The sequence below is a fragment of the Oncorhynchus mykiss genome, chromosome 8 (assembly GCF_057628025.1).
Source record: "Oncorhynchus mykiss isolate SJ-2025 chromosome 8, ASM5762802v1, whole genome shotgun sequence".
In the NCBI taxonomy this organism is placed as follows: domain Eukaryota; kingdom Metazoa; phylum Chordata; class Actinopteri; order Salmoniformes; family Salmonidae; genus Oncorhynchus; species Oncorhynchus mykiss.
The window spans coordinates 84,591,845-84,607,841 of record NC_143029.1 but is presented as its reverse complement, the minus strand read 5'-3'; the positions used below and the strand labels follow the sequence as shown (position 1 = coordinate 84,607,841).

General features: G+C 43.7%; 1 protein-coding gene across 10 annotated transcripts in view; it reads left to right on the top strand.

Moving 5' to 3' along the window:
* The window catches only part of LOC110530777 (ski-like protein), a 38,639-nt gene extending 29,954 nt beyond the window's left edge, over positions 1-8,685 (top strand). For 5 of the 10 annotated variants that reach the window (XM_036986522.2, XM_036986519.2, XM_090182856.1 and 2 more), the window contains exons 5-8: positions 2,410-2,576; positions 3,834-4,132; positions 4,474-4,695; positions 7,574-8,685. In XM_036986522.2, the coding sequence (XP_036842417.2) occupies positions 2,410-2,576; positions 3,834-4,132; positions 4,474-4,695; positions 7,574-7,843 (958 nt within the window). In that variant the 3' untranslated portion in view covers positions 7,844-8,685. The other 5 variants (XM_036986523.2, XM_090182859.1, XM_090182858.1 and 2 more) reach the window with 2 other exon arrangements.
* Positions 8,686-15,997: the final 7,312 nt, after the last annotated feature.

The window sequence follows — 15,997 nt, the reverse complement described above, 5'->3', positions numbered from 1 at the left end:
TGTTGCTTGTTCTGGGGGTGTGTTTGTGAACAGAGGACCAGCTTGCTTAGGGGACTCTTCTGCAGGTCGTCTCTCTGTAGGTGATGGCTTTGTTAAGGAAGGTTTGAGAATCTCTTCCTTTTAAGTGGTAGAAATGACCGGGTCTTTTCTGGATTTTGATCATCAGCGGGTATTGGCCTAATTCTGCTCTGCATCCTTTTATTTGGTGTTTTATGTTGTACACAGAGGACAATTTTGGAGAATTCTGCTTGCAGAGTCTCAATTTGGGTGCTTGTCCCATTTTGTGAGTTCTTGGTTGGTGAGTGGACCCCAGACCTCACAACCATAATGGGAAATTGGCTCTATATCCGATTTCAAGTATTTTTAGCCAAATCCTAATTGCTGTGTCTTTTTTCTCTTTCTCACTCTTTGCGCTCTCGCTGTCTATTTACTGCCTGTATACGTGTGATAACTATAGTTACTACTCTCCCTCTCTAAGTTACTGCCTGTATACGTGTGATAACCATAGTTACTACTCTCCGTCTCTCTAAGTTACTACCTGTGTACGTGTGATAACCATAGTTACTACTCTCCGTCTCTCTAAGTTACTGCCTGTATACGTGTGATAACTATAGTTACTACTCTCCCCCTCTCTAAGTTACTACCTGTGTACTGTGCCTTAGGAAAGTGTTCAGACCCCTTGACTTTTTCCACATTTTGTTACATTACAGCCGTATTCTAAAATGTATTAAATAAAGCCATTTTCCTCAGCAATCGACACAAAACCCATTTTGGGAAAAAAAAATCTAATTGATAAATACAAAAACATTCCTTATTTACACAAGTATTCAGACCCTTTGCTATGAGCCTCGAAATTGAGCTCAGTTGCATCCTGTTTCCATTGATCCTCCTTGATGTCTCTACAACTTGATTGGAGTCCACGTGGTAAATTCAATTAATTGAACATGATTTGGAAAGATCCCACTTTTGACAGTGCATGTCAGAGCATAAACCAAGCCATGAGGTCAAAGGAATTGTCCGTAGAGCTCCGAGACAGGATTGTGTCAAGGCACAGATCTGGGGAATGGAACCATAAATTCTGCAGCATTGAAGGTCCCCAAGAACACAGTGGCCTCCGTCATTCTTAAATTGAAGAAGTTTGGAACCACCAAGGCTCTTCCTAGAGCTGGCCACCAGGCCAAACTGAGCAATCGGGGGAGAAGGGCCTTGGTCATGGAGGTGACCAAGAACCTGCTGGTCACTCTGACAGAGATCTAGAGGTTCCTCTTTGGAGATGGGAGAATCTTGATGGAAGCCACTCAGTAAAAGGCACATGACAACCCGCTTAGAGTTTGCCAAAAGGCACCTAAAGGACTCTGACCATGAGAAAGAAGATTCTCTGGTCTGATGAAACCAAGATTGACCTCTTTGGCCTGAATGCCAAGCGTTACTTCTGGAGGAAACCTGGCACCATCCCTACGGGGAAGCATGGTGGTGGCCGCATCATGCTGTGGGGATGTTTTTCTGTGGCAGGGACTGGGAAGACGAGTCAGGACCAAGGCAAAGATGAACGGAGCAAAGTACAGAGATCCTTGATGAAAACCTGCTCCAGAGCTCTCAGGATCTCAGACTGGGGCGAAGGTTCACCCTTCAAATAGGTCAACAAACCTAAGCACACAGCCAAGACAACGTAGGAGTGGCTTCTGGACAAGTCTCTGAATGTCCTTGAGTGGCCCAGCCAGAGCCCGGCCTTGAACCCGATCAAACATCTCTGGAGAGACCTGAAAATAGCTGTGCAGCCACGCTCCCCATCCAACCTGATAGAGCTTGAGAGGATCTGCAGAGAAGAATGGGAGAAACTCCACGAATACAGGTGTGCCAAGCTTGTAACGTCATACCAAAAGACTTGAGGCTGTAATCGCTGCCAAAGGTGCTTCAACAAAGTACTGAGATTTTATCTGTAATAAATTTGCAAACGTTTCTAAATCTGGTTTTGCTTTTTCATGATGGGATATTGTGTGTAAATTGAGGGGGGAAAAAACGAGTTAATACATTTTAGAATAAGGCTGAAACATAACGATGTGGAGAAAGTCAAGGTGTCTGAATACTTTCCACTGTACATATGATAACCATGCCTCTCTCTCTGTAGTTACAACCTGTATACATATCACCATGTCTCTCTCCTCCTCTCTCTCTGTAGTTACAACCTGTATACATATCACCATGTCTCTCCTCTCTTCCTAGTTATAACCTGTATACATATTACCATGTCTCTCCTCTCTCCCTAGTTACAACCTGTATACATATCACCATGTCTCTCCTCTCTCTCCCTAGTTACAACCTGTATACATATCACCATGTCTCTCCTCTCTCTCTCCCTAGTTACAACCTGTATACATATCACCATGTCTCTCGTCTCTCTCTCCCTAGTTACAACCTGTATACATATGATAAGATGGTGGCTCCTAATGTGTCTCTGAGGGATCAGCCGGAGGTCAGCTCTGAGGTTCTGGGGGTGCTGCTCAAACACCACTACAGTAGGAGACTGGCCCACGGCCACCAAGACACTGCTATGGGTCAGTACCACACACACACACGTAAGTTATGTTCTTCTATCCTCGTGGGGACCTATTATCCTTTTCATTCAAAATCATGTTTCCCGTAACCCTAAACCTAACAACTAACCCCTTACCCTAATTATAAACGTATCCCTACACCGAAACCTAACCCCTAAGCTTTAAAATAGCTTTTGTCCTCATGGGGATTCTGGAAATGTCCCCATGAGGGAGAATTTTCCTTGTTTTACTATCCTTGTGGAGACTTTTGGTATTAAGTCCCCACAAAGACAGAAGAGCTTGCGTGTGCATGCTGCTGCTGTTTCCCAGTCTGACCTTGAAGTGTTGAGTAAGGTGTGTGTGTGTGTGTGTGTGTGTGTGTGTGTGTGTGGCCTAAAATTGAGTTTTTTTTACCGGCCACTGTGGCAGGTAGATAAAAAAAGATATATGTATTCATTTTTTACCGGAACATTTATTTTTGTGTTAAATACACCAGAAATCACAACAAAATGGATAATAAGCATGCTTCTTTTTTTTTATTTTTAAGAAATGTATTTATATTAATCGGTAGTGTGGTATATTGGTCAATTTAATTTGATATTTTTTACCAAAAATATCACAGATGAGACAAAGTTCAGCTGCCCCTTTTTAAGGTTACCTTGGTAACAGGGCCACTTGAGTCATCTCCTGTGAGAATCTGACTCACTGAGAGATGTTTCTTCTCTTCGCTAGTAGTGGAAGAAAAAAAAAACTAAAGCATTTGAAAAACAACTGAATTTGTGAACTAAACAATGTAAATATCAAAGAAACATGCATAGTCTCACTTTAGTAGTTAAACCAACGTATATGCCTGTGCGCATGGCTAATAAATGACACCTTTTAAGCAGTGCACACAGACGCCCAGCCAGGCAGTGTTGCTTGCATAGCTATAACGTTAGGATTCCTATTTCGTTGTGTATTACCAGATAGGAAACAAAATGGCAGAAATACTTTTGAAAACAGCTACTGTAGCATTTATTTAGCTATGAATCACTATTCGCACATATTGCCCATACTTGTTAATTTTAAGGGCCTGTGTGTGTGTGGTCTCTCCATCCATGTGGGTGGTTGTGTATTTGTGAGTGCATACAGTATACACCGAGTGGACAAAACATTGTATACTGTGTTATCTTAGTTACCCATGCATGGGTGTGGGTTGACTGCCGTGGGTGGGTGGGTTGGTTGACTATACTGCTTCTCCCGCAACCTCTCCTTCCTCCCTCTCTCAACCTATCCTTCCTCCCCCCTCTCTCTCCTCAGATCTCCATGCCTCTCCCCCTGCTCCTCCCGTTGCCAACGACGCCAAGTCTCAGCAGCGCGTTGTTTCTACTGCTGACCGGGACCGCCAGCAGCCAGTTTCCATGGAGACCATCCCCAGCAACAAGAGTTCTTCTGCTGTAGCGATGACCACGTCGGTAGCGGCGCTGGGGAGTAAAGACGTCCTGTCTTCCGTCTGCGAGGACGACAAGGAAAGGATCGTAGTGGAGATCGTTCAGATGTACAGCAGACAGCAGGAGAAGCTGCACTCCACCCTGCACAACCAGCTGCAGCTAGAGATGGTGAGACACTACAGACAACTAGAGATGGTCAACTCCAGACAGAAAAAATGGCATCAGCCACAATCAAAAGCGTAGATCAGTGTTTACCAACCAACCCTCCCCGGACTGCTCTAATTTGTTCCTGTCCAGCAGAAACACTCCATGTCAGCTGGTTGTCTACACATTTTGAATCACCTCCATTTAATTGAATTCAACATATTACATTAGTAATCATTTCTGATTTTTATAGTGTACCGTTTAGCTGAACTTTGAATTGCTCCTGTTACTGAACAACTAACATAAACCATAAGGGGTATCAATCAGGAAATGTAACCTATCATCCTGTGTGTCTCTGTGTGTAGGAGTTGGAGGCGCTGTGTGGAGGCGAGGCTGTCAGGCTGCAGCAGCTGGCAGCAGAGCAGTGTGAGCTGCAGAGTGAGCTGGAGGCGGTGCACACTGAGCATGCCCACAGGCTGGGGCAGGTGAGGGAGGAGCAGAGGGAGTTGGAGCACAGACTGGAACAGCTGAGGCAGCAGAGCTGTGTGTGTGACAACACACACCAGGAGGAACGCTATGCTAACCAGGTAGGATCGCTATGCTAACCAGGGGTAGGATCGCTATGCTAACCAGGGGTAGGATCGCTATGCTAACCAGGGGTAGGATCGCTATGCTAACCAGGGGTAGGATCGCTCTGTTAACCCGGGGTAGGATCGCTCTGTTAACCAGGTTAGCTGCTGGCTTGGACCAGCAGTCCACACACGTAGTGCATTCGGAAAGTATTTAGACCACTTCCCTTTCACCACATTTTGTTACATTACAGCCTTATTCTAAAATGGATTAAAACAACATTTTCCATCAGTCTACACACAACACCCTAAAATGACAAAGCGAGAAGTGTTTATTTTTTTTATTTTTGCAAATCTATCAAAAAATTAACACCTTATTTACGTAAGTATTCAGACCCTTTGCAATGAGACTTGAAATTGAGCTCCGGTGCATCCTAATTCCATTGATCATCCTTGATGTTTCTACAGCTTGATTGGCGTCCACCTGTGGTAAATTCAATTGATATGACATGATTTGGAAAGACGCACACACCTGTCTATATAAGGTCCCACTTTTTTATTTTATTTTTATTTTATTTAACTATTCTTATTTACAATGACAGCCAAACCCGGACGACGCTGGGCCGATTGTGCTCTGACAGTGCATGTCAGAGCAAACACCAAGCCATGAGGTCGAAGGAATTGTTCATATAGCTCTGAGACTGGATTGTGTCGTCACAGATCTGGGGAAGGGTACCAAAAACATTTCTGCAGCATTGATGGTCCCCAAGAACACAGTGGGCTCCATCATTCTTAAATGGAAGAAGTTTGGCACCACCTAGACTTCCTAGAGCTTGCCGCCTGGCCAAACTTAGCAATCGGGGGAGAAGGTCCTTTGTCAGGGAGGTGACCAAGAGTTTCTCTGTGGAGATGGGAGAACCTTCCAGAAGGACAACCATCTCTGCAGCACTCCACCAATCAGGCTTTTATGGTAGTGGCCAGACGGAAGCCACTCCTCAGTAAAAGGCACATGACATCCCTCTTGGAGTTTGCAGAAAGGCACCTAAAAGACTCAAATGAGAAACAAGATTCTCTGGTCTGATGAAACCAAGATTGAACTCTTTGGCCTGAATGCCAAGCGTCACAAGCGTTTTCAGCGGCAGGGACTGGGAGACTAGTCAGGGTTGAGGGTGTAGAGGGTTGAGGGTGTAGCGGATCGAGGGTAAGATAGAGATCCATGATGAAAACCTGCTCCAGAGTGCTCGGTTCACCTTCCAACAGGACAACAACCCTAAGCACACAGCCAAGACAACGCAGGAGTGACTTCGGGACAAATCTCAATGTCCTTGAGTGGCCCAGCCAGAGCCCCGACTTGAACCCGATCAAATCAATCAAATGTATTTATAAAGCCCTTCTTACATCTGCAGATGTCAAAAAGTGCTGTACAGAAACAGTCTAAAAGCCCAAACAGCAAGCAATGCAGGTGTAGAAGCACGGTGCCGGCTAGGTTACTTCCTAGGTTCAGTTCTTTCTAGGGAGTTTTTCCTAGAGAGGAACCAAGGATCTGAGGGGTGGTCAGTCCTCTTCTGGCTGTGCTGGGTGGAGACTATAACATGTTCACTCCGACAATGAGAACAGTAAACGACTGTAATAATAATAATTTTGAATGCATTAACAAATTACCATAAACAAACATTGTAGATTAGACATTATGGAAATGAATGGTGAATGTTGGCTACTACTGGTGATATACACTACCGTTCAAAAGTTTGGGGTCACTTTGAAATGTCCATGAAATGAAATCCATTTTAAAATAACATCAAATTGATCAGAAATAGTGTAGACATTGCTAATGTTGTAAATGACTATTGTAGCTGGAAACGGCTGATTTTTAATGGAATATCTACATTAGGCGTACAGAGGCCCATTGTCAGCAACCATCACTCCTGTGTTCCAATGGCACTTGAGTTGTGTTAGCTAAACCAAGTTTATCATTTTAAAAGGCTAATTGATCATTAGAAAACCCTTTTGCAATTATGTTAGCACAGCTGAAAACTGTTGTGATTTTTTAAAGAAGCAATAAAACTGACCGCCTTTAAACTAGTTGAGTATCTGGAGCATCAGCATTTGTGGATTCGATTACAGGCTCAAAATGGCCAGAAACGAAACTTTCTTTTGAAACTCGTCAGTCTATTCTTGTTCTGAGAAATGATGGCTATTCCAGTTCTGAGAAACTGAAGATCTCGTACAACGCTGTGTACTACTCCCTTCACAGAACCAGTGCAAACTGGCTCTAACCAGAATATAAAGAGGAGTGGGAGGCCCCGGTGCACAACTGAGCAAGAGGACAAGTACATTAGAGTGTCTAGTTTGAGAAACAGACACCTCACAAGTCCTCAACTGGCAGTTTCATTAAATAGTACCCGCAAAACACCAGTCTCAACGTCAACAGTGAAGAGGTGACTTCGGGATGCTGGCCTTCTAGGCAGAGTTGCAAAGAAAAAGCCATATCTCTGTCCAGTGTCTGTGTTATTTTGGCCATCAGCAGGAGGTGTGTGTGTCTTTTATTTTTATTGGCCAGTCTGAGATATGGCTTTTTCTTAAACCTAGCCACAAACCCCTAACCCTAATTGTAGCCATAAACCTACGCTTAAAATAGCCTTTGTCCTCATGGGGACTCAAATGTCCCCACGAGGGAGAATTTATTGTTTTACTATCCTTGTGGGGATTTTGGGGGATTTTAGGTCCCCACAAGGATCAAGTAGGGACACAGTCAGACACACACAAACACACACACACACCTCCTGCTGTCTCCTTCATCCTCTTGGTGTCAGGCTTAGGCTGGCTATGTGTGTGTGTGTACTGTTCAGACTAACCTGACTTCATCTCTTTCTCTCCCCTCCCTCCCCTCTTCTAGCTTGCAGAGCTGCGTGGGAGGTTGGATTGTGCGGAGGCTGACCGGGATAAACTCCAGGAAGAGTTGAGGAGTGAGCGGGATGCCCGGGAGAAGCTGGAGAGAATCATCTCTCAGCTCCAACAGCAGATGGGCCAGACGGCCTCCACTTCGGCCTCCTTCGTCACTACAGGGAGCCCCTCTCCGCCCCCCACCCCCTCCTCTCACACCCCCCACACAGAGGGACACACCGCTGGCCCTGCCGAGCAGCAGAACGGCCATGCTCATAAGTAGAGGAACTTAAGAAATGCCCCTTCTGTCTCTCTCACCTCCGTTCTTTTGCTGCGACTCCCCCCCTTCATCCCTCACCCCCCTGCTGGGAGAGACGGCAGCCCTTCAGACACAGACAACCCCCTCCCTCACCATGTCTACCCCCTTCACCCCCAGGCTGCTTCTCTCATGTTGATTTATGGCAGCCCCCCGCACCTCTGATTCAGAGGGGTTGGGTTAAATGCGGACACATTTCAGTTGAATGCATTCAGTTTTACAACTGACTAGGTATCTCTCTCCCTCCTCCTCTTTAGTTTTTTGGATAAGGATTCCTGTTTGTTTATTAATTTAACACCACATTAGTTTAATGTTTTGGTTTACCCCCCGCCCCCTTTCCGTAAACAGTATTTCAACTTTTTGGGGATGTATATGTTTGTTTTTTTATTTATAGTTTCTGAATGAACAAATGACTGCTTGGCAGACCGATAGGAGTAGGATGTTTTTAAGGACACTCTCCTCGCATCCTCTCCTCCTCCTTCAGATTGTGGATTTGATGTGTTGTAGCCCACACGAAGTGTGGGAGGTCAGACAGACAGTTCTATCCTTGCCCTGCCCCTTGACTCTGTTCTGAACTGCGGTTACACTAGCGTTGTCACTCTTTCTACTACTACCTGGCACGCCAACTGGAGCTGCTGGAGCTAAGATGGCGCCCGCTTGGGTGTTCCCCATCTCATACAGACAGTCCAGTGCTCTGGCCCAGCTACTAGCCACACAGGACATTTCATGGATACACATTTTCGTTTCACCTTTTGTTTAAAAAATAAATAAAACAATCCTTATACCCATTACTTTCAAATAAGCGAAAAGTGGTTTGAGTTTGAGTGTTTGATTTCCCTGTTAGCAACAGTTAGTGTGTCTTGCCACCCTCTCTCCTCTGTGAGACACTCTCTGTCCCAAATAGTACACTATTCCCCATATAGTTCACTACTGTTGACAAAAGTAATGCCCTATTCCCTATATAGTAGTGCACAATATAGGGAGTAGGTTGTTATTTGGGATGCACACTCTGAGAGCTGCAGGGGCTAGCTGTCTGCCTGGGGGAATATGGGTCACAGGTGAAAGGAATTAGTCCAGACTGACACCTGATCTGCCTGCCTAGGATCTAGGGCCCTTCCTCTTTCTCCTCCACTTTATTCCACCTCACTGAACAAACAGAGCCTTGCCTGGCCCAGGCAGGGAGGTACAGTCAGGCGAAGAGCGTGGCAGGGAAGAGAGGAAGAGGAGAGACCGTCAGGCGGAGAGAGCGGGAGTGCAGGGGGCAGACCCCTCTCAGGCTGGGTGGGCCGGGAGAGGGGAGCCCCTTTTGTCTCATCAGAATGTGGGCAGCTGCCATACCTCCCACACACACCAAAGCAATGCCACATCAGCCGCGGGTAGTGTGATTTGTTGTGTAGAAGTCCAGGCGAACAGCACACCCAGCACCCAATCAGCTAGCTCACACAGAACGGATTCAGCCGTCACAGGCGGACCCTAAGAGAGCAGGGAAGTCTTTTTATAGCCCCCCCCCCCCCCCCCCCTCCCCAGACCCTTAGAGCCAGGTTGCATGTAAATAGTTATTTAAAAGAGGGCCTTGGTTTAAACTCTAAGCATATTTTTTATGCATCTGCTATACATGCAAATTGGTAGACATTCCACTGTGCTCGGACTTCTCAATGCAGATCTCTAAAGAAAGAGTTCCCTTTAGAACCGAGTTTACACCATGCCCTGACAGTACTTATAATATAGTAGGACTTATTTTGTTATTATGCAGCAACGTTTAAACAAAGCTTCAAAACCCGTTATTTTCATGAGGACAAAAACCACCCCACAAAACTACAACGAAACGAACGCCCTGGGTGTCTGATGTGAAATTCAGTTACGTGCAGAACAAATCCAATCCATTCTGCTCTACCGACCGTTGTTCCATAAACTTTTGGAAATTATTTTGAGGGGGGAAAAAATATATTTAATGTATCAACTAAAGATTTATATTCACTTTGTACATACATTAGTAATTTAATATATTAACTATGCCATGGGATAATATTCTAAAGGTTATTATAAAATTTACTGGACCAGGCAAGGCCGACGCTCTAAAAACATCCGTTATGTTTCTGTTGCCTGAGTCTTTGAAAAATTCAGATTTGACTTGTCGTTTACTCTGCTAAAGGAACACTCCGCAATATAACGTCATCGTACGCAGCAGACAGACTTCTTGTTTACCGTTATCAACAATAGCAGAATTCAAGACTGATCGGCTGTTTAACAATTAATTTGTATTTTTTACGGCATGCCTACATTGGGACTAACGGATAGTGGCTGTCTTGGCAGATTAGAATTTATTGTTGTCGCTCCGCTGTGTACACTGATATTGTGGAGCGCACTTTTTTTAAAGGGTGTAAAATTGCTGTTGATTTGCATGGTGTTCGGATACGACCGCAGGGCTGAATAGGAAAGGAAGTACGTCGTTACAGTACTTCCCAGACCTGATTACCTTGATTTGTTTATTTCGTGGATGATGATTTCACCCTGATAGACTTGACGTGTAATCATAATGTATACGCTTTCTCTCTTAATCAATTTTTCGTACACTAAACCACACCACCAGACAAATTTGAACATGCACCGAACATGTTTATATTTTTAAAAACTAAATTTGAAAAAAAAAAAAAAAGTTTTGCATGTAACTAAGTAAATGGATCCCCTTAATATGGTTTGTTAGTTTAATGATATCTGACTTAATATGTTTATGGTATAAAAACGAATTGTTTGTGTCCTAAGTGACACTATTCTCTAGTGTCCATAGGGCTCTGGTAAAAGAACATTTAAAAAAAATGGTGCACTATATACGGAATAGCGTGTCATTTGTGACAGACAGGTGGGGAGGGAGAAACCTAACACACAACTTGTTGACCAACTACCTAATCAAACTATACAAATGTAGCCTCTAGATTCTGCAAAGTGGAGCGAGAGAGAGAGAAGTGTGTTTGGTTCTGAGCGCATGTGTATTTGCCAGTGACCGAAGCACAGTAGCGATGAAAAAGGGGAGAGATTTATTATCATGTAGCGCTGTGGTTTGTGTCCTAATTATTTGTCAACAACCCTTTGTCGTCTTGGGGGTATAGGGTCCTTGGGACTGCATTGATGTTTTACATCACAAGATAATCAGTATTAGGTTTTGTTATTATCGCCATAGTTACCTCCTAGAACAGTCTACAACAATCGTTTTGGGGTATCAAATGTATTTATTGTACTTCTATGTTTTCTGTTGGTGTAAATGACATTTTATACAGAAGAGGGCGCTCTATATTTACTTTAGTTTAATGCCATGCTAATGATGTGATGGATACAAACGATTAAAATAAATCAAGACATACTATGCTGTAACACGGTGTGCTGTGCCCTCTTGCATTTGCAATGTTATGAGAACTAGAAGACTATGGGCCCTGGTCAAAGGTTGTGCACTATAAAGGGAATTAGGTTGCCATTTGGGACTTAACCACAGACGTGCTTTGTACAGTTTATTTTATTTTTATTTATTTTTTTATAGCTGTGTATTTTGTCCAACTCGACTTACTACTAGACCCTTGGCCTTGCTTCCGGAGCACAGTTAAACTGTAACTAGCGTTTCCATATTTTTTTTTATTTTATTTTTTACATCCCCAATGGATTGTTCCCAGACTTAAATGGATAGCGCAGCGATTTTGCTTTAATGAAGGTGACATAGTGTAGAAGAGGTAGTACTCTGTAAACGATAGCTACAAGTTGGATTTGGGATCCGCTGAAGTGTTGGATCAATTGTTTCCATGTATGCTTTGTAGTTGGATATTTATTTAGGAACACCGTTCTTATTTAGCAGCGTGGGAGCTAGCTAGGATGTTAATCCAACACACAAAATGGGTATGTATGTTTTGGTTTTCTCTGAGGTATAAACACTACGTGTACGCCATGTTTTCAGTTTAAACTTAGTAGGCTACACCTGACAAATCGTAGTTTAAAAATAAGAAAATATTTTTATGGCTGTTTAAAAACGAACTTTTCTTTTTCTTAAAATGCTATATTCTGAAAGATGTATGGCAGTGAGTGTCTGTATGACTTTTGCAAACCATGTTGCCAACAACAATGCAGTGTGATTGAGACGTTTGTTCTTTGCATGAAACGAGACACGGTTCTCCTACCTCATGTTGTGATATAAAATGTTTTTTAAGCAGAGGACACTGCATCTTTAACCGTTGGTCATAATTGATATTTACTAGTATATGATGACATACGTGTACATGCTTTTAGCTAATACCTCAGTTGTATTTCTAGTGTTCTGTTTTCTCTCCCTCCCCCTGATCTCAGACCTTGTAAACATATCCTGTATAGCCAATGATATAAATATACCCTGTATAGACAATGAACTTGGATCAAATTCTAGTAAAGTTCTTGTGTCAAAACTGGTGTTGTAAATCTTATGTTATTCTGCACGTGAAATCGGGGTGTCGTAGACTATCACTGATCGATAATATTATCTCTATTATCCCTGATAGGCAATTAGCTGTACATCAGTCAGTCAAAGTATATACCAACACTATAAATAAAGTTGAAAAAAAAACAACTACTTATACAGCAGGGATCAAACTGAGCAAAAAAAAAAACAATTTCAAATATTTTACTTCACAATGGCTGTGCGAAGATGCTTGATATTGTTGTACATGTTGCTCCAGAGCATCCCAAACATGCTCAAAGGATGAAATGTCTGAGTATGCAGGCCGTGGAAGAACTGGGACATTTTCAGCTTCCAGGAATTGTGTACAGATCCTTGTGACATGGGGCCGTGCATTATCGTGCTAAAACATGAGGTGATGGCGGCGGATGAATGGCACGACAATGGGCCTCAGGATCTCGTCACGGTATCTCTGTGCATTAAAATTGCCATTGATAAAATGCAATTGTGTTGTCTGTAGCTTATGCCTGCCAATACCATGACCACACAGCCACCATGAGGCACTCTGTTCACAACATTGACATCAGCAAACCACTCACCCACACAAAACCATACACGTGGTCTGCGATTGTGAGGCCAGTTGGACGTCCTGCCAAATTCTCTAAAACGACGGAGGCGGCTTATGGTAGAGATGACCATTCAATTCTCTGGCAACAGCTCTGGTGGACATTCCTGCAATCAGCATGCCAATTGTACGCTCCCTCAACTTGAGACATCTGTGGCATTGTGTTGTGACACAACTGCACATTTTAGTGGCCTTTTGTCCCCAGCACAAGGTGCACCTGTGTAATGGCCATGCTGTTTAATCAGCTTCTTGGTATGCCACACCTGTCAGGTGGATGGATTATCTTGGCAACGGGGAAATGTTCAAACCCAGGGATGTAAACAAATGTGTGAAAAATTAGAGAGAAATAAAGCTTTTTGTGCATATTGAACATTTCTGGCTTTTTTTTTCTTTTTTTTTTTAGGGTGTAGGGTGAAGTTGCTTGTAGTTGCTGATCTTGGGTCAGGTTTGCATTTTTCCCACCACTAGTTAAGGTTAGGATCGGGGGAGGAGAAGCTGTTCCTAGATCTGTACATAAGGGAAATTTCACCCCGGGTCATGGCGGTCTCCGATGGACCAGGACCCAGTGTGGTCCAGTAGTGGTCAGAACCACCACGGGCTAGAGGAGGAGGTCGTAGGTGTAGCAGGCAATCTGAACCAGCAGGCAGACGTGGTGCCTGCTGAGATGGAGGCCCAGGAGAGAGGTGTCTCCCTGAAAGAGAGAGGGAGAGTGAGCGCTACAGAGTACCGATGTGTGATCAGAAATTTAGAATAACACCAATTCCAAAAATCCAAAGGGATTGTGTTCCAATTCTGGTGACATGATAATCGATGCTTGGCAGCCATTTTACCAATGTTTTTCCCAACGCCCGTTAGGCTCGAAAGAAAGGGAGCGCTGCTCTCGGATCAGCTTTATCCATTCAAATTATACATAATTATTTCACAATGCTGACGACTGATCAGCTCCTATTACCACCCATGGCTGCAAAAATTGAGGCGGCTTATTCTAATGCTTACCCAATAAAAATGCATTAGCTCACCGATTTGGTACGTCATCGCGCACGTTAGGCTACATATCATGAAATAGACAGTGCCAGTCAAACATTTGGACACCTACTCATTCAAGGGTTTTTCTTTATTTGTATTATTTTCTACATTGTAGAACGATAGTGAAGACATAAACTATGAAATAACACATATGGAATCATGTAGTAACCAAAAAAGTGATAAAAATTCAAAATATATTTTAGATTTGAGATTCTTCAAAGTAGCCACTGTTTGCCTTGATGACAACTTTGCACACTCTTGGAATTCTCTCAACCAGCTTCACCTGGAATGCTATTCCAACAGTCTTGAAGGAGTTCCCACATATGCTGAGCACTTGTTGGCTGCTTTTCCTTCACTCTGCGGTCCAACTCATCCCAAACCATCTCAATTGGGTGGAGGTCGGGTGATTGTGGAGACCAGGTCATCTCATGCAGCACTCCATCACTAACTTTCTTGGTCAAATAACCCTTACACAGCCTGGAGGTGTGTTGGGTCAATGTCCTGTGAAAAACAAATTATTGTCCCACTAAGCGCAAACCAAATGGGATGGCGTATCACTGCAGAATGCTGTGGTAGCCATGCTGGTTAAGTGTGCCTTGAATTCTAAATAAATCACAGATGGTGTCACCAGCAAAGCACCCCTACACCATCACACCTCATCCTCCATGCTTCACGGTGGGAACCACACATGCAGAGATAATCTGCTCACCTACTCTGTGTCTCACAAAGACACGGTGGTTGGAACCGTTTGGACTCATCAGTCATTTGGACTCATCAGACCAAATGACAGATTTTCACCGGTCTAATGTCCATTGCTTGTGTTTCTTGGCCCAAGCAAATGTCTTCTTATTGATGTCCTTTAGTAGTGGTTTCTTTGCAGCAATTTGACCATGAAGGACTGATTCACACAGTCTCTTCTGAACAGTTTGTGTTGAGATGTCTGTTACTTGAGCTCTGTGAAGCATTTATTTGGGATGCAATTTCTGAGGTTTGTAACTCTAATGAACTTATCCTCTGCAGCAGAGGTAACTCTGGGTCTTCCTTTCCTGTGGGCGGTCCTCATGAGAGCCAGTTAACTGTAATGAACTTATCCTCTGCAGCAGAGGTAACTCTGGGTCTTCCTTTCCTGTGGCGGTCCTCATGAGAGCCAGGTAACTCTGGGTCTTCCTTTCCTGTGGCGGTCCTCATGAGAGCCAGGTAACTCTGGGTCTTCCTTTCCTGTGGCGGTCCTCATGAGAGCCAGGTAACTCTGGGTCTTCCTTTCCTGTGGGCGGTCCTCATGAGAGCCAGTTTCATCACAGCGGATGATGGTTTTTGCGACTGCACTTGTAGAAACTTTCAAAGTTCTTAATGTTCCGTATTGACTGACCTCATTGTCTTAAAGTAATGATGGACTGTTGTTTCTTTCTGCTTATTTGAGCTGTTCTTGCCATAATATGGACTTAGCCCTATTTGGTTAAAAAAACAAACATCTTCTGTGTACCTTGTCACAGTTCCACTGATTGGTTCAAACTCATTAAGAAGGAAAGAAATTCAACACATGAACTTTTTACAAGACACACTTGTTAATTTGGTTACTTCATGAAACTTTTGACTGGTACTGTATATTATATATATATTTTAGTCAACTTTGTTGTAAAGTTATCACCGGTCAGAGAGAGACGGATATACCTTGTTAAACTGAGATCTTCTGTGTATAAAGTGACGAGGAAGGGCAAAAAAGCAACTCACTTAGCTGTTCTACAAGTTTTTATTTAACTAGGCAAGTCAGTTAAGAACAAATTCTTATTTATAATGACGGCCTACTTGTAAAGCCCTCCTCTAACTAGGACGACGCTGGGCCAATTGTGCGCCGCCCTACAGGACGGCTGGTTGTAATACAGCCCGGGATCGAACCCGGGTCTGTAGCGACGCCTCTAGCACTGAGATGCAGTGCTGCGCCATCTTTGAGGCCTGAGGCAGGTGTTGGAATACAAGCGTTTTCAGGTGCAATTTTAATAACGATGGTTTTGGGAAACAGCTCAGGGATTTAACGACAGTCCTATGAAGGTTCTAACGA